The sequence below is a fragment of the Dermacentor albipictus genome, chromosome 6 (genome assembly GCF_038994185.2).
Source record: "Dermacentor albipictus isolate Rhodes 1998 colony chromosome 6, USDA_Dalb.pri_finalv2, whole genome shotgun sequence".
Taxonomy (NCBI): domain Eukaryota; kingdom Metazoa; phylum Arthropoda; class Arachnida; order Ixodida; family Ixodidae; genus Dermacentor; species Dermacentor albipictus.
The window spans coordinates 142,684,544-142,711,472 of NC_091826.1; the positions used below are offsets into that span (position 1 = coordinate 142,684,544).

General features: G+C 44.1%; 2 protein-coding genes across 14 annotated transcripts in view; one reads left to right on the forward strand and one right to left on the reverse strand.

Moving 5' to 3' along the window:
* Window positions 1-11,572, reverse strand: part of LOC139061393 (uncharacterized) — a 69,014-nt gene extending 57,442 nt beyond the window's left edge. For both annotated transcript variants that reach the window (XR_011515432.1, XM_070541392.1), the window contains exon 1: window positions 11,267-11,572. Coding sequence is in view for 1 of the 2 variants with exons in the window: in XM_070541392.1 (XP_070397493.1) it covers window positions 11,267-11,275 (9 nt within the window). In the remaining variant the exon portion in view is untranslated. The remainder of the gene's footprint in view (window positions 1-11,266) is intronic.
* Window positions 9,705-26,929, forward strand: part of LOC139061392 (uncharacterized) — a 59,961-nt gene continuing 42,736 nt past the window's right edge. For 2 of the 12 annotated variants that reach the window (XM_070541390.1, XM_070541387.1), the window contains exons 1-2: window positions 10,261-10,741; window positions 15,413-15,816. The gene's annotated coding sequence lies outside the window, so the exon portion shown is untranslated. The other 10 variants (XM_070541391.1, XM_070541389.1, XR_011515431.1 and 7 more) reach the window with 8 other exon arrangements.

Consider the following 26,929-nt stretch of genomic DNA (forward strand, 5'->3'; position numbering starts at 1 on the left):
TTTTCCCCAGAAAAAGAAAGACATCATTGAAGGATAGATAAAAATTGGTGCTTGATGCAGCCAAACATAAATAAATATGCTACAGAAAGAAAATAGAGAAAAATTCCAAGTGCAGGAAAAAATAATTACAATTGCCAATCCTGCATGCCAGCACCTTTCAAGAAACACTGTTGTTATTCCAATAGACAGACTGACAGTTTGCTTATGCAATGCAAGCACATTCTTCCAGTTCCATGCCATTGGGGAAAAAATGAGTTTCCTGGAAGGTAGCCACTTGCACACTTGGTCATCACTGTTTTTTTTCCCTGGACTTGTATATCTATACGTATTTTTCCCCTTTCCTGCTTTTATGTTTGGTTTCATCAAGCACTAGTCTTTATCAGGTTTTATTGCTGCACTACTTTGTGGTAACCTTTATAGATCACTGCACTTTCACAATAAACCTTTTAATTAGAAGTTAGCATACCCTGTTCTTACTGCTTCACACTGTAAATTCTTGCTACATTGGCCAAATAAAAGATTTTATAAGGTATCATGAGGGCTATTAAAGTGACTTGCTGCAGTCTAAAAAAAAAACGAATAGCCTGGCTGCAAATGGCACCAAAGAACACATAGGACAAACAAGAAAACCGTGATGATCTAACAATCAAAAGTTTAATGTACACACCGAGTAAATGCTCGCTGACAAGCAATAGACTGAACATACACAAAAAGGAGAAGCAAAAATTCATGTGCATTTCCTGACGGGAAATGCATCCATTTTTAGCGGGGGCCGTGATGTCAAGATTAACCCAGCATTTTTAGATCTACAACTTCCGTAATTTCTCTAGGCAGCCGATCTGCACAGAATGCTAACTTCTTCCTCTACGATGCACGCTCAGATGTGGAGAGTGCATTGTAGAGGAAGAAGCTAGCATTCTGTGGAGATCGGCTGCCTAGAGAAATTATGGATGCTGTAGATGCAAATACACTGGGAGAATCTTGTGTCAGCATGGCCGCTGTTACACTTTCAGAGATGGATGCGTTTCCTGTTGGGATCCGTATGGACACGCATCAGATCTTGCTTCTGCTTTTTGTGTAAATTCGATTTATTGCTTGTCGACCAGCATTTACTCGGCATGGTCAATAAACTTTCATTTGTTAGTACACCTCATGAGATTATCTTGGTATCTAGCAGAAAGGTGTTCATTCTTTTTAGAGTGAAGCTGTATATGCCTAGGCGAAACACTCATGGTCCGATCACAAGAACCCTAGCGTAGGGGTATGAGCCATTGTTTCGGGGGTTGTGAGCCATTGTTCGTCTTACATGAGGGACGGAGACATTTCTTGTTGGGTAGACATAGAAATTGCTTATGCATTTAACACATAAACATTTATCTACGCATTATTCCAAGGAAGGGACACAGAGTGGGACGGGGTTAAGACAAGATCATGATGTCATAATTATCTTGCAGCAAAGGTGTGGCGGGCCAATGGCTACACCGATAGTGACGTCATTTCTCTCTAGCAGCAGAGCGCGCGTGCAGAAGTCTCTCTCAGACTTCCCTATAGGTTCAAAAATGTGTCCCTGTATTTAATTAAATGAAATGTGCAGCCCCGGTGTGTCACTTGGTAACTACAGTGCATAACTGAGTCATAAACATTATGATTAACGCATTACAAAACACAAATGCGTAACATAATTCAGAAAGACTTCGACGGACCACCTGGATTAACACAATGAACCGCTGCTCATTGCACTTTCGAAGATGGTGATCTTGCAAAGTGCAATGTGCGGCATTCCAAATAAACAATGTGATAAACCCAAGCCAAACATGTGCATAACCTCATTAAGAAACACAGACATAACCAATAATATAGAAAGACTTTAATAAGCCATTGGAATTAACCCAGTGATAAAAACCGGGGCTGCACATTTCAGCTTCGCTGGTTTACCGTCTGTACAGGGTGCATGGGCAGTAACTTTTTCTGTTATTGTTTGTTAAGTATTGTATAATGTGCCAGTAAAACACGTTGGGCTAGTTGGTGCAATGTAGTGGTACTGCTTTTTTTTGCTGTTTTTTTTCTTAATGTTGTACCCTTCTTCCTTTTGTAACAACTTTTTTTATTCCCCCTTGCATAATACTCCAACCTTGCAGCCTGCGAGGTATATAAATAAATAAGTACATAAGCACGTCATTCATTCATCTGCATACACCTCGCACCATTCCTTGCTCAACAAACGTCACTGTGTTGATGTCTCGCAGCGTGCATCTACATTAACTGCCGTTTGCGTTTCGGTATGGTTTGTGAACAGTGTAATGCATAAAGATTACATGACATTAAGGTTGTGACCTATGCGGTGCATAAGCAAACCTTGCAAAAGATGACAAGTTGGATTGTTGAAAATAAGACAAATGGTATATATCGCAGTTACTTTAACAGCATTTAATTGACCACTTGACAAAAACTTCACTTCACATAGATTCCAACACGTACACTGAATCTGCAGTTTTCTTTTTTGCTTATTAATGCAGTCGTTACTGCATGGCCACATTGTAGATTTGAAAACAAAGTGAAATAAATTTGTTTCTTGCAATATTACCCGTGCCACACGGGCACATAAAATGGCATTCAGGAGTTCAGGCCTTAAGTTCCCGAATGACATTTTTTTCGGCAGAGCTGCCACACGACCAAATTTAATGACATTTGACCCGATGATGTCGATGACAGCGTCTTCTGAAGTGCGCAATATTAGGGTATAAATTTATAAAATAGATATGCATTTACAAGGTTAAACTGCCGTAATAAACAGTGAAATATAAAACTAAGCATACTATGGCACAGTTAGTTTGAGTTTCTTGCTGTCTTTTAGAATCGGCCATAGCAACTGTGGCCAATGTATGTCAAATCCGAAGCCCAGAGACAAAATGGCGCCTGCCGCAGTGAGACCGTTGCAACGCCGACCTGAGGAAGTTCGTCGAGCACAACTTCTGACAGCTGCGTTAATATGTATAAATATGATATGATATGCATAAATGTTTTATTACAGGTTTGAACGTTTCAAATACGTTACTTACACTAAGAAATGCGTACTCTCGACGCCGTGGCTTGCGAAGCTATGGCGTGGAGAGTACGCATTTTTCAGTCGAATGAGTTCTGGCGAACGCATTAAATAACAAATGGCATTAAGGCGAATGACATTTGATTTGCTCGTGTGGCACCACGCAAATGACATTAAATATTAAGGCATTAGGAAGTTAATGCCATTTTATGTGCCCGTGTGGCACGGATAACAATATGTGTAGATCACTGCGATTGTAACCCCAGAACTTAATACAAACATGCACACTATAGGACGCAGACAAATGTTCAGGACAAATTTCAGAATGTTTGCATTCTGATACATATGAAAGTAAACGGTTTCATTCCATGGCTGTCAATGAGAGGGAGAGAGAAAACTTAAAAGTGTTCGTGGAACAAAAACGCACTGATAAGCTTAGACATATAGTCATTGCTTAACACTTTCGAAATGAATAATTATAGCTTGCTATCGACATTGAAGCAGCCATTCGACAGCAAGAAAAGGAATCAGTTTTTCCAGCTCTGAACATTGAATTGCAGGAAATGCAAGCAGGCATAAAATTCTGACAATATAATGTATAGGAATACCAAATTGGAATAAACATTGAGGCTTGCATTTGTACTTTCTCTGGCTGAGCAATCTAGTTTGAAATGACTCCCATAAGCATGTCGTAACAATGTTGATCTAATATAGGTTAAATGCATGACTAGCTTAAGAAATCTGGACGATTGCTATAAATTACAGTGAAGAAACTATAATATCTAATAACATTAATAATATAATAATATTTATTTCCACAAAACAGGCTAACCGTGAGAGGCGTGCGAGGCTGAACAGAAAGCTGAAAAATTCTACGGCAAGTGCGCCTGCCGTGGGCCTACGATCCTGCATTATGAATAGCGCGTATTGATATGGTCTTCTTGTTAGAAGTTCCGAGTATACTACCAGCGCGAGACACGGGACAACAAAGTGGACGAGAAGCGTGTCTTTAAGAATGCTATGTTACAACGTACAGGTTTCTACAAAAGTGACGGTAACTGCTCGAAACATTTGATGCGTCGGCTTTTGCGCCTTCAGAAATATTGAGAGGGGGCTCCCATATATATATTCGCAGCGCAAGCACGGCGATGGACGAACCAGGCTAGCGCTAAGGTTGAATTTCACAACACAATTTTCATTCCACGTCGTAATCACACAGATCGTTTGAGGCTTCGTTCAGGGGCACACGCGGGCGTTCGGGTTGGTGCTTCTTGTTGCGTTTGGCGTAAGAATATGGCTAGGAGCAGGCACCACATATGCGCAATGACAGGCAATATACACGCATCATTTCTCTAGACGCTGACGCCGAGCACGGGTAGCGCGAGGATCTTGTTGGGCTGACACGACAACTTCGTGGCAGCCGAATTCCGAATACTGCATATACGGTGAGGGTAGCTATATGAACTTGTCGATAGGTCATCTTGCAGATTGTTGTAGCACAGGCAGAACAAAACGGTCATAGAAGGTAGAAAAGGCAACACACACCGCTGAACCACCTACGAACAGCTGTTTACGTGCGCGATGTCGCACTGAACTACAGAAACCACCGTCGCGCACCCCAAGACAAATCTTAACTAACGTTTTTAAATGAGTAAACGTACATATTATTTGCTTATAATCAAAAGAAGTCAATAATATTATAGTGTAAACGTTTTATTCACTACAATAAATGAATTATGCAGCGTGTGCCACGAAACCTGGCACTAAGCAACCCTGGGCGTCGCACCAGTCGCATTGTTAAAATCGCAATCATGTGAAATGAGCCCTCTAAAAATCGCATTGCGACGCGTGCGACAGCACCGATTTTCGTCGTTGCAGTCGCATCATGTGAAACAGGCTTCATTTTTAGAGGGCTCATTTCACATGATTGCGATTTTAACAATGCGACTGGTGCAGGCGTGCGTCGCTTGCTCAGGCGCACATTTCGTTGCCACGCCGAACGCTGCGTTGCTCGACGCTCACCGCGTCCAATGCGGGGCGTCCAAGGCGAAGCAGAGTAACGCATGAGTTGTTTCTTCGTCTAGCCGAAGCAAATATAGCCAAGCAACAGCAGTTCACCAAGCTAAACAGTGGTTCAACAACTAAAATAAAGGCTTGTATGCTTCGCATCCTGGGCTTAACCTTACCTAAGCCACAGCCATTTTTTATTTACTTTGTGCACAAAAAAGTAATTTTGAGCTATTTTTGCTCAAAGCAATTTTGCCCTCTTTCTGGCTGCTTGCCCCTGCTCTGTCAGCGAGTTATCGACGCCAATCAGCACAGGTTACATATATGAAATAAACTACGCTAGCTCACCTGTCCATATTTTTGCTTGAGCAAATGGTTGCGTACACACTTCAGGGCATGTGGCACATCACACAGGAAATAAAGGTACGCGCGCTCAGGCAGGCATGTATGTGGAATCTTGTGAGAAGGTGAGGTTACGCTGCCGCTGATTCCCATCTGCTGCCACACCGAGCGATTGTTCCCAGCTCCGTCACTGACTACGGCGATCACGATAGCACCATGTTTATGCAATTGCATTACATCTTGCAACACCAGCTCTGCTAAAATCCTGCCAGGCGCAGCACCTTTCGTGGCAAAGCTAGGTGGTAATCGGTTGCACCCAGCTCTCCAGAAGTGGTACGAACATCAGCACGAGCGCATGATTTGCAAGTTGGTCAGTTCCTTCATTTGATATACCACCGTAGTCCTAAAAACCATCAAGTTTGAAGGTTGACTTGTTGAAATTGTACTCCTGGCGCAACTTAATTTCATCCAAAATCAGTGTGCTGAATTTCTTCCCATCTGCTCTGTTGCGCAGCTGTTTTCCAACAGCTTCCATGCAGAGAGGATTGAAACCATACTTGCATGGTATTCCTTTCCGAATTTGTGTGAGACGGCTCACGGAGGGCAAGGGGCAGCACATTCATGTCTGAAGCTTATATGCTCGAGGGCTCGCTATCCTCAGCATTAAACAATTCAGAAGCCAGCCCGCATTGTACCGCGCGCCACACGGAGACTTTGCTTTCAACAGTTTAAACGGTGTCATAAATGCAAGGAAGTTCGGCCAACGCTTCCTCGATTCTGTTATCGGGCATTTCAGAAAGCCTTCTTCAGAGGCAAAGTTTCATTCTTTTGCTTTTGATGCGCAGCAGCCGCCCTAAGCAGCCTCTTCTTCACATTGCGTAGTTTCTGATATTGCTTGAGCGTTGCGCTCGGAGCCTCAATGCTCAGTCGAAGTTTCCTCTGTAGACGAAGACAACGCGCGCAGACTAGTTGCTTTGTAAGTACATTGCACTGCTTGTGGTACATATTATCTGATGTCACCGTGTCACGCTGCCTTTCACGACCGCACACATGTTCAAGCTCTCTGCTTCTCTCAGGATTCTTTCCACATTTGCAATGCTAGTTGCAGCTCGAAATAGCCTCTTGTGAATTTTGCTATAGCCGTTTATGCAGCAAGTACCATCCTCTTCAAGTAAAACAGTTTTCATTACTCGCAGATGCCTGGCTACCAGTTGCCTCATATAAAATATTCCGCATCGCTTCTGTGTTGCGTCGTCCTCAACAATTTCGAACTTCCAGAGTGTAGAAGGCAGTGTCACGTTCGTGAGCTCGTTGAGCACCAAGTGTGTAGCGCATATTTCTCAAGTTCCTTCTTCCAAGCCCAACAGCAGGTTTGGATTAAGTTGAAGCGCTGTCACTACAAGCTTCGCCCGATGTACTTGCAGGCACTTGCGCTCGTTCTTTTGGTGGACGTCGCTTTCGCTTCACATTTTTTGGCTTTGAGATGTGCTCAGGCAGCCCAGGAAAGAGCCGTAGAAGTGGGCCGGGAACAAGCATCCATCTCCCGCGAGGAATCAATATTTCTTAGTTAAAACATGCTTGTAGTATTTCAAAATGTCGTCGTCCTCAAAGTGGAGTTCACACACTTTTGATTTGTTTGTGAGGCGTTTGTCTTTTCGCTGTAGCATGCGTTCCCAACTTTTAAACTCTCCAGCGTCTTGCGGAGGGTGTGACCAGCGGCATCGTGTCTTAGGCTGCTGGTGCAGCCGGGGGCAAAACAGCACGGCATAGGGAACTTCTTGCTGTCATGAGACGCGGAAACGCTTCTTCAAGAAGCTTTTCAAGAGAACAAATCACGACGCATCGCACAACACCTACAAAACGGAGAAGGATACCGACAGACGATGCAGCGCAACCAACATGAAACCAGAAGTGAAAGCAGAAGTCATGTTTCAAGTTCATTACCAGAAACGCATTTACAATACCTAGCTCAGATATGACAAATTTTCACAAAGAGGTTCAAAATTAAGAACTGTGAAATAACTACTTCTCAAAATTGTAACCGGAAATCTACCAGAAATGGAGCAACTTCTATCAAAAACGAAACAAAAAGTGACGAAAGACGCGATTGCAGCGTCGCTAGTTCGCGTGACCACCACTTCGGCCACGGAGGAAGGAAACTAAGGCAACATTTATAGATACTTTTTTAGTTCCGTATCTCTCCGCCTCGCCCATAGAGAAAAAGCGGCCTGTCGCGATTCTCGCCACCGTGGCGCTGCGGTTACGGGTTGCGCTAGGAGAGTGAGCGTCGTCTGCTAGCAGGCAGCGTTCCGCTGCGGCATCTCAGGTTCTCACCAATTCTGGCCGTCTACTGCAGAAGAAATAACTGTTCTCGGGAAGTTGCTCGGCATTTTTTTGCGGCTATTCCAGTTCGCGATTTATTTGAAACGGGCCGTATTGTGCAAGGAGTAATGTGTACGCCCAGGTATTTTGAGCGGTGGCGGAAATATCAAGAATAACAGCGTTTTAAATGAACGTTCGCGCATCAGTGGCTGTCAAGCATGCACACGAATTTGCTACCCAAGCCAATCGCGCGAATCTATTGCAGCACGTATGATATTTCCTCACAGCCGTGCGGAACAACTCTTTTCTTTATGACACGCGCAGAGATCCACGTAGCTGAATTTATGCGCCTCAAGAGCTGGCTGCCCGTTTCAGCGACTGCGCAACTCGCGGCCATCGAGTGCTAACTTGTATTCTTCCATCCGAAATTCTCCACGCTCATTCTACTTTAAAGAAATATTCGACATTGGCTTGCTCAATACATGTGTATCGCGATGCACACGCAGTACACAGCGATTGTATGAGCATGATCCATGCAGTTACTGTTTTCAAAATGGGAAAAAGAGGAACTTTATTAACAATGGTTTTGCTGCCTGCTGCATGACTGCTGTGCGAATGGCGACCTTCTGTACTTCAGGTAGGTCTTGCACAAGCTCGTCAAGGGATGTTGTGAACGTGTCCTTCAGCTTCTCGCTGAGCCGCTTCACTTCCCGCTTTTTGCGCTCACGTGCTGCAGTGGCGCGAATCAATCGCTTCCTCAGCACACAAGCTGCAACAGGGACCTTCCTCCTTGCTGGCGTAGATATCTTCTTCTTCAGGCTCTTAATCAAAGTGACGCACATATTGCAGACACCTTTGTCTGCGTCCGTCAAAACTGAGCAGTCCTTGTGGAACAATGTGCTTCCAACTTTCACCCCTGCTCTGCTGGTGGCAACATCACTGCAAGAGCAGCCTAGGCAAAATTGTTTGTTGTGTACAATCTGCAGCAGGGCTTCTAGATCTTGCAGAGAACGAATCTCTACATCAAAAGACGACTGTCGGAGCAGCCTCCCGTTTGCGTGGACAACATAGGTGATATCGTCCCGTACAACGACGCTCTTCAGGATTGTGTACGCCCCCGCTTTCATTCCGGCCACGTAAAAAACAATCTGCCGACGCTGCCCTGGTTCTTCTTCGAGTTCTGCTGTTGTCCAGTTGGCTGGGAGCCGAACTGTCGCACTATTCTCGACAATCTGAGCAAAATCGGTGCACTACAGGGGAACAGGCGCCTCTTGGTTAGTCAGCTGCTCTCGTCGCTCCGTGGGCAAGTGTGCTTTGTTTGTGGTCACATCGTGCGTAGATGCTGCAGCTCTCTTTTTCGGAGACCGCCGCCGAGTCTGCTTTCTCGACAAGTAACTGGGAAGGTTGGGAAAGTTAACGGGGACTGCACCTTCCTTCAATGCCCAGTACGCCCGGTCGATCTCGACGACTTCACCGTTGATAATATGCTTAAACGTCTTCGAAATGTCCGCTTCGTCAAAATGAAGGTCACAAACCTTGCACGTTTTGCTCAGCTCTTTGTCCGCGCGGGGAATAGCTCTTTTCCATTTGCTGAGAAGTTCCGGATCCGATGGCGGTGCAAGAAAGTGACGCTTCTGAGTGTTGCTTTTGTACCCGCTCGTACAGCCAGGTGCGTAGCAGGTCGGCATTGCGCTGAGCCCAGCACATCAGAGAAAACACAGCGTATCGACAGAGTTACGAAATGCTTCCGTCCGCGGCCGCACTGTTCGATAGCCCCACAAACCGAGCGTACTGCAAGGTGGTTCTCGCACAGGGGTGAAGACAAACGCAGGCTAAAAGAATCGTGCACAGAAAACACGCGACTGTTCCGCAACTTTTAGTTCAGCCGACCGGCACACGCCGTCAATGCTTCCGCCGGCACCGCGCAACCCGCGACCGCAGCGCCCTCTCAGCGCCTAGGAAGAAATCACGCCCGCCTGGGAAGGCGCAGTTCCGGAACTAAAAAGGTATGTATAAACGTTGGTAGGGCCTCTCCGTGACTTCACCCCATAGAGTTTCTCACTATAATGTAGTGAGAAACTCTATGCTTCGCCCATCTCCCAAGCGGAGCTGCGAAACTGAAGTACGGCTCGAGGTGTGGTTGCCAGCCAGAACTTGAAAAAACTACCGTCCTTATCACGCAGAACAAACAAATGCACCAAGGAATCATCGAAGCATTCCACCGCGATCAAACGGCACGTGTGTTACGTAAAGAAATCGAACTTTTGAATAGAGAAAATTTACGTCCATGCAGTTTGATGCAAATGAGAAACGCCGTCTATGTGAAACTATGCATCTTGCTTTTCCTCGCTATTTATGCTTTTTCAGTGGTTGTTATCGATCATTTGATAGTCTGCGCTCGTTGTCTGCAGCCTAGTGTCTCAGTTCTTCGCATTGCTTTGAAACGCAGTGTTCCACGATGTCAGAGAGATAAAAGGACACGGATCTGCATGTACCGCTGCCTACAAATGTACACATAAAACAACCATGGTTGGTATCCATGTTAGGCATAGAGTTTCTAAGGCCATTTAGCCATAGGCATTTAGCACGGCTAGCTCAGAGACATATTTACATGCATATTTCCTTCCTCTGCTGATACAGCAGCGGCATCCGAATCATCATCGCAATCGTCGTAAAGGCCGCTTGCTGTGTTGGTTTTTGTTTCCGCTTTTCTAGGCGCGATGACTGTTCGTGAACCACCGTCCGGCCCGGAGAGTTGCCGCTGTGGTAACATTTGTGATTATTAAAGCCTGTCAGCGCCTGAACGACCTTCTGGACGCGTTCAGGCTCGGCCCTCGTGGTCAGTGATGTTCGTCGGAGGCTCGTTTGAGCGCTTTCGAGGGTGAGTGCGCGTTCCGTCAAAACGCCCACCGCCTTCTTCTCCGGAATGACATTTGACAGGCGGAGTTCAACGGAAAGGTAAACGCACTCCCCGGCAGCCCCGAGAGGAGAGGCAAGTCGCTGCGGCAGGGCCACCTCTCGCATTCGGTAAGTTCGCCCTCACAAAAGAAGTCGGCGATTGAGGTACAGCACCTCGGAGCGAGGCACTCGTATGCCAAGAGGAAAACTGGGCCGTCTGTTGCTGTCCACGCTACGCGAGACGAATCGGCGTTGACCCAAAGTCGTTCTTGACGACGCGCCGTCCTTTCTATTGTCGCCGTGTATTTGGAAAAAATAAAATACATTGCGACCAAATCGAGGAGGCGTAGTGGCGAACTAATTCTAATTGTCAAGGAGAAATAAGGCGGTCAGAGCACAGGTTCTCAATATCAGACATTTCAGCGCTCGATTAAACGAGAAATGCGTAGCGCTTCTTGTGTCTGTATGCGATCTCGTACTCTAGTGGAACCTACGTCGCTTAAGCTGCAGCCCATCTGAGACTGCGTTTAGTCACAGCTCGCATAGTGTCGGCATGCTGGCGTAGGCTGTAAGTGCGAAGCAAAGGAAAATAAAAATAACGCATTCAAGATGACTCAGTGTTCGGCGGAAGAGAAAAGTGTACAGTGGCCTTGCCTCATTCATGCGTTGCCGCCGGTCGCTTCTTGCTAGGTCGACGGGTTCCGAGAGATAATTCGCGTGACTGTTTCGCGTCTAGGCGTGCGGACAATCGCTTCGTTTTTTGTCGCCCGGGATGTCAGCTGCGACATGCATCGGCGATTAGCCAGCAGATTAACTTCGTTTGTTTAGTAGATTAACTTCGTCTATTCAGTTCCGATAGAAGCTTTACAAACATGTGGGTCAGGGCCGCTCGATAACTGCGGTAAACAAAGCGGGTGGGGTCGTAGTAGCGCGAACGGAAAAGCTGCCAACGGCTGGAGGATTTTCGTCACAAATTGTCCCGAAAAAAAAAAAAAACTGTCGGCGTTTTTTTTTCTCTGTTTGGTGACGTATACATACGGCATCGCTTTTAGGATGGATGGATGGATGTATGGATGGATGTTATGAGCGTCCCCTTTGGAACGGGGCGGTGGCTTGCGCCACCAAGCTCTTGCTACTATGCTGCCTAATATCCTACCTAGGTTAACCCATGAGAAAAAAAAAAAACACACTATGAACTACCACGTCCAAATTTTCTGATACCCTATTGCGAACTGTGCTTTTGTACGTCTCCGTCCTTTGTCGTTTCCCTACTTTTCTTCCACCAATCCTCCAATCGCCTCTTACTGATGCCTATTGCGGACCTGTTTGCTTTACCACTGCTCCCGCTGAACCCAAGGGCTTCAAGGAGGCCAGTGGTGCCTAAATCGACCGCTGGATAGATGTCTTCACATTCTAATCAAATATGCTCCGTCGTTTCCCTAGCTTTACCGCAGCAAGCACATGCTTCTTCTTCCTTCTTATATCTCGCTTTATACGTGCGTGTTCTAAGGCATCCCGATCTCGCTTCGAAAAGTAATGAGCTTCCCTTTGAGTTATCATAAATGGTTTCTTTCCTAATTTCGTTTTTTCCCCTTAAGTAGTTACTCATGGCAGGTTTCTTTTCCATTGCCGCCACCCATGAGATTAATTCAGCCTCTCTGACTTTCCGCTTGACCTTCTTTGTTGCTGTGTTGCCCACCCCACAGGCCGCATACTTGCTGGTAAGCTTCCTAGTTCTTTTCCTCCACTGTGAATCAATGTTTTGCCTGTACAGATACCTGAACACTCTCCCAGCCCATTTACTTTCCTCCATATTCCTCAGCCGTTCTTCATACTCAATTTTACTGCGAGCTTCCCTCACTTCAAAACTAGTCCAGCCCATATCCCCTTGCACAGCTTCATTTGTAGTCTTCCCGTGAGCGCCCAATGCGAGGCGACCCACTGACCTTTGGTTCCCGTCGAGTCCTGATTGTACCCCTGATTTAAAGCAAACAACCGCATTTGCAAAAGTAAGTCCTGGAACCATTACCCCTTTCCACATACCTCGGAGGACCTCGTACCTATTGTATCCCCATAGCGCTCTGTGCTATGGGGATACAATACAATACAATTACTTCCGCCTGCATTGCGCCACCCCATGGCCGTTTTTCACGTCTCCAGAGGAGAAACTACGTCAGTCATTATACAGGCGTCACAAGGCCACATCCGATCGCGATCGACGCCTATGCGGATCGAAGTTGTTTACCGCGATTGGCTGCCTCCCACAGCGGGCGCTAAGAAGCCAATCGCCACCGAAAAATTCGATGCCGATCGGGCTCGATCGTGATCGAAAGTGCGCCGTGTGACACCCGTATAATATCCCAGTCACACGGTGTGTGGTCGCGATCGAGGTTGATCGGGAACGAATTTCACGACCGCGATTGGCTCCCTTCCGTAGCCTGCTCAAAGGAGCCAATCGTGATTCCGATTGTGCTCGAAAGTACCAAATGACCGGGGTGTAAGGAGAAGTACGCAAAAGCACAATGCAGTTTCGAATGATGTATTTTTCGCAATTCAGTTGCCTCATTTGTTGCCGACCATGATCACAAAAGTATGAAAAATAGAGTTCAAAGTAATAGAATCAGATGACAATAAATTACATAAGGTATTTTGCTGGAAAAATATAATCATGCTAGCCCAAAGTTACTTCAAGAATTATGCTCTGCTGGGTGAATGCCCGCTTGCTTGCTGCGCGCCTGAGCGGTCGGAATCCTCCGTGTCAGCTTGTGTCACTCGGAGCACTTTTGATCGCCATCGAGCCTGATCCAGATAAAATTTTTTGATCATGGTTGGCTCCCTTCTTTAGCCTGGGCAAAGGAGCCAATCACGATGGAGAAATTTCATCTCCATCGGTTCCATCGTGACACCAGTATGAAACATTGAAAGCCCCTATTATAACATGGATAGAGTGCTTATATTTCAGGGCTGCTTCTGTTCAAGAATTATGGTATAGTTTCACATCCTCAATATCAGGGGCTGTCGCCTTTAGCCCGGCTGGCATTCTTATTCCAACTTCAAAAACAAAATTTGCTCTTGCTGCAGGTATGAGCTCACCTTTTCACAAGGTTGCAGATCTTAGTCCTGGTCATAATTATCAGATCTCAGCCACTTGATGTCATTGCGTCCCTTACTTGTGCGTAAAAAAATGAAAAATACAGCCTTATATGTGATGAGCCCAAGCAAGCTGTTGCATCGACATGGAAAGCTTGATGTAAAAACTTTATTTCGTGTTCTTGTTTTGTTTTAAATACAAAACAATTTGACATTATGGACACACGGACCAGCCCAGCCAACAAAGTCGCTCTGCATTGCCCACTAGCTGCACGTTATTGTTTAGTTGCCAACAGGTGGCAATAGGGAACACCACATTTGTGCACCACCTCGCTTGTGCTCGCACTCTGCTACTTTCTCCTCTCCTTTTTTTTTAATACCCAGGCAAGCAGTGGTGCCAAGTGTTGTATATTGGACAATGAGGACTAATAAATAAAATCTTGTGCTGGAATATGAGCAAGAGTGTTGTGCGAATTACAAAATTTTTTTTTTAGTCTGTTGGGATACCACTGTAGGGCACCCAACTTGTGCAATGCTGGAGACTTCAGCATCAACACAGGAGCGGGGCTGACGCCTTCCTGTGAAGATGAATTCAAGCAAAGTGCACAAAACTATTATTGGAATGACAGGCTATTTTGGACAAGAACAGTTGTGCAACACGGATACATTTCTAATGCATTGTGGTTCAAGAAAGGGCCTCGAGGTGTTGCTAGCAGCGACTGGTGTTGCTTATATCCCTGGCGTTGCCATATTTTGTGTATAGTCGAACCTTGTCATTAGCATGTATTCATTACACACGTATATTGACTGTAAGCATCTTTAGATTTTGCTTCATTATGTCTGATAATTTGTTATATACATGTTTGTCGAGTTCAACTGTACAACAGGCTTTAACTATAATGTGAGAAAGCCATTGTTAAATAATTGGACACTCAAGAGGGATACTAAATCGGTTGAGACTGATAGGGTTTTTTGGAACTCCTATTGTTAATTTTGTTAATAGGTTAATCATTACTAGAAAAAATGAAGGCCAAACTTCCATTTTTAAAAATTTCCTGCTGAAACCCCAGTGCCAGTATGTGAATACGATGATGCTGGATCTTAATGTAATTTTTCCATGTTTGCTCATTAGAAGTTACAAAATTTGTTAGGTATCAAAATTTATTCAGGTCAGTCTTTGGATCTTTTAGAATACAATGTAGTCCATCTTGTTGTCCAAAAGATGAACGAGTCTCGAGTAGACACATTTAAAATCCTTAACGTCATGGCGAGCTAGTGCAAGAATGTCAGCTCAGTGTCGTCACCACTTTCGATTCATGGCCCCCCACCAAACCTCGTCTCACAGAAAGTAGAGGAAATTGACTAATGCAGCTCAGTTTATTTTTCTTATATCCCTTTGAAGATGTAAAATTATGGGACAGCAGAAACATACACTGGCCAGCTGTGATAGGGTGCACCGTACCTCTGCGCCACGTGTTTGCATTGCTCAATATTCTTAATTTCACTGTGCTACTCATTGTAAGCTTCACAATAAAAAGGTGTGCAATACAGCTTCTGTAAAAAAATTGCGGCAGAGCCCATCTCATGATGATTGTTGATGGTAATGCATTAGCATGAAATCAATATAGCAATGCAATGTATTGCCAGTGTCGAAACGAGTTATGTATGAGGTGTGTACTGCAGCAAGACTCCTCTTTCCCATTTCTCTAGGAACACTTGGTGCCACCTTGCACCATCGCTGTGAAGCCTGCGCATGGCCTCCGAATGCACATGGCTGAACCCTGAGAAACGTTCCATACGGCTGCGCTTCTTTCGCTGTGCCATCTGGTGGCACTGCCTGCGAACGCCGATCCCTCACTTGCCGCACACTCCGGGGCGCGGTGGGCGAGAGGCTCATTGAGGAGTGGCACATACCCAGCGCATTCATGGTGCATTCCCACAGTAGTCACACAAGTTGGCGTCAACGATGTTCGTTGAAGAGCAACACAGACTGAGTGGCACCAGTACCCCAAGACGGTGCCAAAAAATGTATTTCAAAAGTGGTACCTACCAAGTCTTGCGTCTACAGTGACCCATGTCAGCGTGAAAGAGGTTCATTCAAGAGCAGCACGTACGTACGTACACATTGCCACATACTCAGTGACGCAAGTTGGTCCAATGGCTTGTTTTTAACCTTTTTACTTCCACACAGCAGCCCATTGTGCTACCCATCCTACTACTGTCTACCTGGTGAGCCAGGTAGACAGGAAAACGGTTATGTAAATATACATAGATGGATAAGTACGAACATAGATAGATATTTAGATAGTCCCCAGAAAGTGTGCAAAGTACCTAAAGAATGCTAATGCATGAAAATAAAACAGCCTAATATTAAGGGGAAAATTATTTGCTGAGGAGTTTTAGGATGAACATGTCAGGTATATTATAAATATATTTGTATCTCTCAACTATTCAAAAGCATGGTTCAGGTAAGGCATGTGCATGAGCTCTAATGGTGTGGACCGTAGAGTCCTACATCCCTCTTACAATCACCTACAACATCAGGATGGCAAGTTGGGCCAGTTGGTTGGGTTTCGTGGTGAGGGTTGTAACAGCGCACCGAAGACGAGGACAACAGAAGGAACAAAACCACGACACAGCGCTGTGTCTTGGTCCTCGTCTTGGGTGCGCTGTTACAACCCTTACCATGAATCACCTTCAAGTGTGCACAGGCGGCCCAGTCAGTGCTGGCACTGGTGTTGGCGCAGCTGCATACAGGATTCTGTCCCTAATTGCTAAATGGTTTTGGTTATTTTAGACTGCTGGACTTTTCCAACAGCAACAGAGAGTGCTGCGATTGCTGCCACGCTCTGCAAACTGAGCATTTGCTTTCCTCCCGATGTTGTATCTCTAACATATTCTAAACCAGTGCTTTGCTAGGTATCCTGTGGATTTCCATCCAACAAGTTTTATTGGCAGTTGCTGGTTCCTCTAAGGGGGCGAAAGGAAGCGACTTGAGCATAAGATTCCAGTAGGTACTGTTTATGCCACGTCAGGAGCAGCAAAAAAAAATAAGGAATTTTTTTCCAGCTCAGGCACATTTATAAGCACTTATGAGTGGCAAGGCGAGGAGAAAAGAGGTGGGTGATAAAGATTACGATGTGGTGACGTGTCATAGCAGCATATCACAGCAGCTACCTTGCTAGGTACGTCTGACGATGAAAGAGCAGGTGAACGTGCAAGTGAAGCACTGTTGAAGGCCCCTAAAGTTAACATACCAAACAGTTGCTAGTAGTAGACAAGAAAACAATCCACCGCCACTTCCACTCCCCCTGGATTTCACCACACAAGCCACGTGTTATTGGAGGGCTCATTTGCACTGCGGCCATGTGACTGTACAGCGTCTATACAGGATTGACTCTTACCTCGGTGTGGACTCTCAAGAACACCATGCTAATTTGCTGCTCTGTACCAACTGCAATGACATAATGGGAGATGCATAGTGTTACATCTTGCGCTGCCAGTGTCTCAATGTTGGGAGGAAAGAGAGTGTGGCTGTGTGCAACACATAGTGCTCCTGCAAGGAATGCATGCAGTGAGAAAGTGGGTATCACGTCTTCTCATGCTTTGTTTAACTGTGAACTAGTGGTGCAATGGCAGTGTGATTTCTACTCGCAACGGTGGCACATCGGCATAGCAATTGCCAGCAGTGCCTGCTGGGTTAATAGTACCATTAGAAACACCACTATCATGGTGTGGCTTTCTTTATGGGGATGCAGAGATAAAATCACAAATTTTCACCAGAAATACGCATTTTTTCTAACTTTGTTTGTCTTGTATTTTTGAACATACAAAGAAGCTGCTCGCCAAGTTTGGTTGTTATCTGCACGATAAAAGACAAGGGAATTAGCTTATTTACTGGGCACTGGCATGAGTTTTGGCATGTTTTTGAGGTTTTTGAATAGATTTTTTTTTACTTTTTGTTGAAATGCAAAGACGAAAACTGTTTGTAACATTGTCTCCTGTTTCTAGGCTGAAAATTTGTGATTAACATTATGGACATCTTGCATTTCTAAATTGCTTTTACCAAGGAAAAAGTATTCATTTCTAAATCACAGTAAAAAAAAAAGAACCCTTAGTTTTCAAGTGATGCAGTTTCTACAGAAGGAGGCATAAGATTGCAAACAACTACCCCTGTCCTGTAAAAGGGTGTCCAGAAGATATTTATTCAGATAAATGTTGTCTAACTTTATAATTTTTAAAATAATATTTTTCCTAAGAGCTTACTTGCTCAATGGCACATGCATAACTTTTTAACTTTCTTTGTGTTAAGGTAACCAAATTCATTACATTATCTAATGGCAAGAAGACAAAGCATCCTGCCAAATATAGTCAAAATTGGCATATTGGTTCAAAGGTTAACCTTTCAGCCCCACATTCCCTCTTCAAGTTCAATCAGGTGTACCACAAGGGTCTGTGCTGGGACCACTATTATTTCTTATCTATATTAATGATCTGACTGTTACGATATCCTCTAACATACATCTGCTTGCAGATGATTGTGTTATCTTCCGGGAAATTTACAACACTGATGATACTATAGCACTTCGAGCTGATCTGGATAATATAGTTGACTGGTGCGGGAAGTGGCTAATGGAATTAAATACTAACAAATGTAAAATAATGTGCATATTCAGATCTAATTCTAGTCCTAGCACCTATCATCTTAGCAACACTCCCTTAGATTTCGTCATATCATATAAATAACTTGTACACATTACAAGTAACTTAAATTGGACGATTCATATAGAGTATGTCATTAATAATGCTAATCGCATGCTCGGATACTTACGGTGCAACTTTTCCAAAGCACCATCTACTCTAAAACTACAGCTTTACAAGACCCTTGTACACTCGAAACTTGAATATGAATCTGCAATATGGGATCCCAGTATCGTTAATCTTATTACTTGAACTAGTACAATATAACTGTACATGTTCGTTTCTTTCTAATTATTACCGTATTGAGAGTATAACCTCTATGAAAGCTATCCTAGCACTTATTCCACTAGCTAACTGCCGCAAAGTTGCCTGCCTTTCGCTATTTCTTAATATCTTCCATCACACCACACTTGACGACGACTTGACGATGACAACGACTGCGCTCTCAGTACATTTCAAACCACGTCGATCATTGCTGTAAGGTAGGAATTGATTCATGCCACACTAAGTCTTTCCTTCAGTCCTTCATGCCCCGTACATTTCAGAAATGGAGTCAACCCTCAAGTATCATAGCCATCACCGATAATGAACTTTTTGTTGCAAAACATTAGCTAGCATTGTATAATCAGGAGAATCATTACATTACCAGAACCCACTGCTCTTGTTTGTTTGCTTTAGTACTTTGTGACCACTCCCCATATGGCCCGGAGGGTATGTTAAATAAATAAAATAGAGTGATTCTAAAAGGACAAATACGGGAAGCTGTGTGAATGGCCTTTCTACAATACGAGAAGAGACCCCCAAGAGGAGGAAATGGAAAATACTTGAAAACAAAAGAAAGGTGGCACTACCGGTCTTTCTTTTTGTCTGCACCAGCTGCCTGGGACACCAGTTTTTGTTTGGGAAAGGCACCGCACTGCATGCTGAAGAAGCCAAATACTGAATGTAAGAAGATTCAAGAACTTTTTTTTATACCCATAATGAGCCAAATACAAAAAGATACTTTGAAGTTTATAATGTTGCACAGACATACCGGTGCTGAGGTATCGTCATGAAATTTAAAAACAAGTTTGATTTACATCTTATTGTAATCAATATTTTACTGAGAAATTAAGAAGAATTGAGTTTTGAAGGAGTGCTTTATCAGTCTACACTCATTTCTCTACAGTGCCCCTTCAAGACCTGTACAACTGAGAACCCCAACCAAGCATATTTAGCCCATACATATATATACTAGCAGGATACAAAAGAAACAGTTCTATTCAGCAGCAAACTTAAACAGAACTTCAAGAAAATTGCCCATATTTAATTGTGCAATATGACTGAGCACAAGTGAAGTAATCACACAAGTGATCACTGTACTTTCAGATGAATTTTTTATTGGGAGACTGTGAGCTTAAAATAAAACCAAGAGCCTGCATGCGCACGTCAGTATACAACATAAAAACTGGCTGACGTAGTTACTGCCGTAAAAATGTTGTGGTGCCTGGCTTTAAATTAGAGACCACAGGCTTATCACAGGGCTAAGTTGAGAGGTTTTATTCCTGGCCATTGTGGCCGTATTTTGAGAGGTGCAAGAACACCCATGTACCAGCCAGGTGGTCAGAATAGTATGAGCCCATAGCACCTTCCTCAGCCTGTGAATTATTTTAAAACGTAAAAGGGCAACTGCAGCAAAATTTCACTTTTGCTAAAGTGGATTAAATGAGTAGTGCACACTGTTGAAGCAATCTTGGCAAAGCTGCTGTGTAGTCTTGTGAGCAGCCCTCAAGTAGCTAGCACCCAAGCGGACAATGCATGCACCTGGGGGTCTGCAGATAGAGGGGTCCTGTGACGCCATCTTCACAGGCCCGCTCCTGCTAAATTGAGGAGGCCACTGCATGCTATGTGCTTTTGCCAGTCAGTGGATGGGGCCGTCTCACTGGGGCAGTGCACCCAAGGGGTGCCCCCTCCGTGGGGAGGACGAGAATGCAGAAACCTTTGAAAAGATTCCCACAACGAGATTGAAACCCAGAGCTCTACAATCACGAGCCTGATGCTTTACCACGGTGCCATGAAACTAGACAGAACAATTATCTCTCGCACAGCTTCTGCGTCGGCTCCTCTTACCCATCAATATAGTGGTAAGGCTACAGTGAAGGGCCCCCTCACTGCATTTAGTCAGTTCCTAGCAGATACGACACGTCTCTTGTGCATCATGGGTGCTACCTTTAATCTCGTTGGTCATGCCAAGCAGCCATGCTGGTTCTCAATGTTCTGGATTACGTGTCATTTTTGGCTAGCAGTAATTCCAGTTTTTGCCAATTTCCGTATGAAAATTTCTTTTGGGGAGCTTTTGTCAACTGGCATTCTGAACATAAAATGTTTTTGCAGAAGCTGCTCTATATCTCTCCTACCTGACGCTTTGCTTTTTATGAGGTCCAAAATTTTGTTGCAGTTGACCTTTGATGATCCCAGAAACAAGTATTGAGGAGGAAATTTCGCAGTGTTCTGTCAGTTTGCAAACATCTCTCTTACCATTTACATTTCTCGCAACCAGGGTTCTCCAGAAATTTTTCAGGGTTGGATATTTGACAAAAGTGGGAAAGAAAGAGGAGTGCACGTAAGGTTTTATTTTTGCCCTTTTCTTTATTCGTGACCACTCAGCCATTTTGAGTTTTTCTACGCATTAACGAAACAAATGCAAGCCGGTGACACAGCCTACTGTGAGTGCTAAACATTGCTGGGATAGAGAAATGTGCAGCACGTGAAACCCTGCCCCAACAATTCAAATCTGTGTCAGCCAATAGGAGTGTTTCCCATGCACACGTGGCAGCGGTAATGAATTGTGGCATCAGTTGTTCTTCATTTCGCTTGCTTCACTTTCTTTTAGTTTGGGATGGCGGAATGTGACACTGCAACCGCACGAAGCTCCAATCTCCTTTTTGCAACAGTGCCAAGATAATGGCATAATGTAAAAGGAAAGCTGCACAAACCGCAGTGCAATGGCACCTCCAAGAGCCCAAGTTTCTACCAGATTTCCGTCAACAGCACACTAAAAAAGATTGCTTCTCTGAGTTTCTACTTCACATTTCTTTGCAATATTTATCCAAGGGATAATGGGACACCTGGGTGTTGTGCAAACAAAAGAATAGGACACCTTGACCAAATTGAGTTCATGAGAGTGGCTTGTTGGGCCAATTGACCATGGGCCAAATTGGGCCAAATGGGTCAAATGGGCCAAATTGACCAATCTAATTGCCAAGTCCCCTCCTCAAAGCGGTGGGGCTTAAACCGAAGCATTGTCCCCACCACTCTCTGTGACATAGAACCCTGCTTGCAATGTATTGCTTTTTCTGGTTTGACATTTCCTGTTCATTCCACTTTCGTGCAGCATTTTATTTTTGTGGCTGTATTGTTGGACAAAGCAACTATGAACTTGTTTGCCAAAGCTATGCTTGGTCGTCATCTCTGCGTAAAATTTGCAGAGCAGCACTTTACTGCTAGTGTATTTGCTGCCAAATTTTGGATTTATTGTGGACTGCCTGATATTCATTGCTAATCTACAGGTCCTGTAGTAATGCCAATAATTTCTCAATTTTATATTTGCTGGCCAGTTAGGATAAAACTTACTTAAAAATAATACTAGCAGTAGCCTCACTGTGACCAATTGCAGTGTGTTTACATTTTCACCTTGGCAACATTGGACTTCATCTCTGCTTCCTTGTTATGGCTAAAGCTTAAAGTGTATGTTTTTGTTGCAGTGACACAGTAATTAGAATAATCCCTTTAAAAAATGTTTGCTAGCATTTGCACATTTTGTATATTTCTCTCAGCAGTTGGCATAGTGTTCTGGTGCATCTAAATAGTATGAAGAATGAAGGCTAAAGTCAAATTTTGCTATAACAGTGAAATGCTGAGCCAATCTTTGTCTGTGGCAGACCATTGTATGGCTGTTCATGGCAATCTCTACACAGAAGAGTTGGTGCAGTTTCTCTTGAAAATGATGGTGACACTTCTGCTTGACAAGCAAGATTTAGTATTTTTCATCAACAATTAAAAATTTTCTGTGCTGCAACTAGTAGTTATGACAGTTCGATGTTGGCATTTGTGAAAGTCATAAAGAGACTTCCATATCACAAAGGTATGCCATAGGCCGGCTGCATTCAAATATTCATTTCAAGGACCAACCAGTATTTGTGCACAGTAATCACCAGTAGCTGCCAACAGGTGAGAGGAACCACCAAAGTTAGGGAAACGAGCTTACTTAGGAAATCTTGAATTTTTGAATCTTACCAGGGAGAGAGAGAGATCAAGAGGAAAGGCAGGTAGGTTAACCATATATCAGTCTCCGGTTTGCTACCCTACACCGAGAAAGGTAGATAGAGGTTAGAAAGAGTACAGAGAGAAAAGCATAAAAAAACAGAACACGTGCACATGCTTAACAATCTTACCAAGATCGCAATCTGATTATGACACATACAGTAGTAGGGTACTCGGGATAAACTTGGAAAACCTAGGGCTGCTTAAAGTGCACCTAAATTTATGAACGCAGGCGTTTTCGTGTTCAGCCCCCTCAATATATGGTCACCGGGGTCGGGATCGAACTTGCGAGCTTAGCAGCGCCACACCACAGCCACTGGGTAGGAAATTAGTTCCAGAATCTGTGGCAGTGTGGGTAGACCTAAATGGGTTCTGCAACACTTTACAAATATGGCAAATAAACTGGCTTAGCCCTGAAACAGTGCTTTCATGAACACATGACCCAAATGGTATTCTTCTTAAAGAGCAGCGAACCTACAGTTTTGCTCAGAAGACCATCTTCTTGTTTCTTTAACTTTGTGAAATCCCCACAAGTTTTTATGTATGTTGTGGAGTGCTTTTAAGCAGTGTTGCCATTGACTGTATTTATAGATGACAGAAAAACTCTCCAACCACGAGGCACACGGACGGCAATCAACAACGGGCATCACTGCAAGGGGAGAAGGAAAGTGACAACTGAGAAAAACACAAAAATTTAAAGTTTAACTCGTCAGTCAAACCCGAAAAATTCTACTCAAAGTAGCAAAAGTTAAAAATATGAAGCAAAAACAAGACAACTGATCATAGTTCCATCTAATAAACACTTTAGATTGATGTAGATCAATCTTAAGTTTCCATGAATGAATGTTCAGATTTATGTACCATTAATACAAAGGTCAGTTCCTCTATCTTGCCACACATCAGAGTGTAAGACAACAGTAATGATTTTCGTTTCTCCATGACATATATGTGTCACTGTTTCTTTTCATATGCTTTACATATATATTATTTTAGTATCACAATGTCGTCTGCTTCAGCTAAAGGCACTGCTGCGTTCTAATGGATGCATGTATGGTTGCACTGTACATATTCACCTGCTTGTAATGCTCCAATTGCTTTAAATTTTCTCTTTGTTAATTTTGTTGTCACACATTTTTTTATTACCACTTGCACACTGCGTCCTTGGTTTTCAATTTGTTTAATATTTGCACCACAATTCTATCATTTCAGACTGTATGTCTAAGTCATAGTGGTTTTATGTATTGTTTTGCCGTATATTTTTCTGCTTGATATCAGGTGAACAGTGCATCATTTATGCCATGATTGTACTGACGTCACCAGCATTGTCATTGCATGTTATGATGTACAAAACATGTACAGACTTCAAAAGAATTTGATTATATTGAAACATTAAAGAAAAATGTACCACAGAACAATGACACTAGGCATGTAGTGCAATGACATGAAAGATAGAACTGGATTTGTCCAGGGCTTTTGTGCATAAATTTGTGTCAGTCAAACCTCCTTACATTGCACCCTAGAAAATTAGCTATATCATGTGACCTGAGGCAGGAAAAAATAAATTTTGCAGAGACTTTTGACGTTAAAAAAAGCTGTTTTTAAAAATGATGGTAGTAACTGTAGGGGTTTCATTTTGTTTATGCACCTCATTGCAATTGTTCTAAAAATTTTCTGATATCACCTGATTTTGAAAGATCTGTGAGAGAGCTTTGAGTGTTCATCAGTGTTCTTATTTTTACAGCAAGTATAGAATTGTCATTGATCTCAATTGTTTTTTGAAGACGGCAGTAAGGAGTAGAGACTGATTGTGTGCAGCAGATGTTCTAGTCTAGATTAGGAGGAAGAGCTTAAGCCAAGCAGGTCATGTGATCTGTTGAGCAGATAACCTGTGTGTTACTAATGTAACAGGACTGATGTTGAGGGAACGGAAATTCAGGAGTGGGTGGCAGATCATTAGCTGGTGTGATTAGATTATGAAAGTTTGCTGATGTAGAATGGGGTCAGCTGACACCACACATATGTAAGTGGAGATCACTGGGAAACGTCTCAATGCACATAGGCTGATGATAGTTATGGTAGTTATGAGGATGATGGCTTTCTAAGTAGCAACTGCCCTTTCATGCTTTTCCAGCATCCTTATCAGCTTGCAGGTCAGTTTCGGGGCAGCCACCTGTCCACGTCCTTGATACGAGAAGCTTCAGCAGTGATGAATGTGTGTCGTTTTTGCAGGAGCAACTGCTGGACAAGCACATGATTAAATGTCCCTACCACACGCACACACATGAGTGAGCAGCCCACTGAATTGTATTTCAAGAGGCTTGCACAAAAGTGCAGTCTGAAGGCACATGCACTCATGTGGCTGCGGGTGCAGGCCCTTTGCTGATGTCAGTTCTGTCCCGTTATATTCATTCAGCATGAGCTGCTCACTGACGACCTGCAGGATATCCCAGACGGACTTGTTCTTGGTGAAATGGGTTTGCTATTCTTGGCACAAAGTTTGGAGCATGAAGCAGGAAAGACGCAGACAGTTGGCACTTCTGTCTTTCCTGTTCCCCTGCTCCATGCTCCGTAATTTGCACCAACAACAACATGCATAGCACACCTGCGGGATGAACAGGTCATGGTGCTGGCCTTTAAGTGTGCTACTGCTATGGCGGCTTCCTCACGTGACGGAATCTCTGGTGTGCCCCCCAAGGAGTGCAGCTGTCCCCGTGGCATTCGTGGCCGCTGTCGGTGTGCCTGCACCAGAGCATCCACTTTCATCGCCAACCATCAGCTGAATGTGGACGATGCATTCTTGAGCCCTACTTGCTATTTTTTGTTGTTTTTCAAGCCCCTGCTTTGATATTGTACCAGTCAGCCAAGTGGATTTGATGAAAGAACTTTGAGCTTAGGCACACTTCCTGTAAAGGCATTAGCTTCACACCACTTGTTGGTTGAGTGCAAGGGTCTTCAGTGGCAACATTTTTGGGAACAAACCTGCTTAGCTGTGGACCCTTTCAACAAGAGCGGTGTCCTAACTTGGGCCATTTCGACACACCTACTGTATTTACATGAATGTAACATCCACTTTTTCCCCGATAAAACAAGTGAAAAAATTGCATTACCATATCGCCATCGGCGTTTCAAAATGGCCACCTAGTACGCGCGTTGAGCCTAACTGCCGTAGCTTCCTTCATGGGCTGCAGTACGTGTGCTTAGGCAACACTTCCTTTGGCTTAAGTTAGTGCACCGTCCGTCTTCCCATTTCCTGCATTTACTCTATCAGCATGGAAGTGCCAACTGCAAGGACGTGCTGAGTTCATCACGATGCCGCACTTAAAATCAAAGCGATCACGTGTGTGAAGACGGACGGAAATCAGGTCACACCACGGGCTTTCGGAGTTCCCAAAACTTGCGTGCGGGACTGGCGCAAACAGGAGAGGCGTTCTACACCGGTGGCTACTACGTACGGCACGGCTGCGCAGCCCCTGTTTTGAAAGTGATCTGTGACAGAGTCTACGCATCTAGGCACACCGCGCTGTGTTCTCGTCGCTTAGTTCGCTTTGAAGTGAGAGGCCGCACAAAGGTCAATTCCCTCGCTCCTGTTTCCGCACTTCCTCACTCCAGCGTTTTGATAAAGAGTTTCCACAGTCATTGAGAGACATGATCATGTTTGCTAGTGCGCGCGTGACAGCATGCTTGTTTATTTAGCTAGTAAGCAAATGTTTAAAAGTTTATACAGATGATAAAACTACCATCCTTACTTTTCGTATCATCGCCATCATCATCATCATCAGTCTGGTTATGCCCACTGCAGGGAGAAGGCCTCTCCCATACTTCTCCAACTACTCCGGTCATGTGCTAATTGTTGCCATGCTGTCCCTGTGAACTTCTTAATCTCATCCGCCCACCTAATTTTCTGCCGCCCCCTGCTACGTTTCCCTTACCTTGGAATCCAGTCTGTAAGCCTTAATGACTATCAGTTATCTTCCCTCTTCATTATTTGTCTTGCCCATGCCCATTTCTTTTTCTTGATTTCAACTAAGATGTCATTAACCCCCGTATGCAGAGATGCAACTTAAGTCGAAGCACATGCTTGACTTGATTTAGATGATGCCTGGCGTTAACGTGCCCAAAGACGCTCACTGCGTTTCCTTCGGCGCGTTCCCGATAGGCGTCACTCGTATCAAGTCAAGCATGTGCTTCGACTTAAGTTGCATCTCTGCATACGGGGGTAACTCA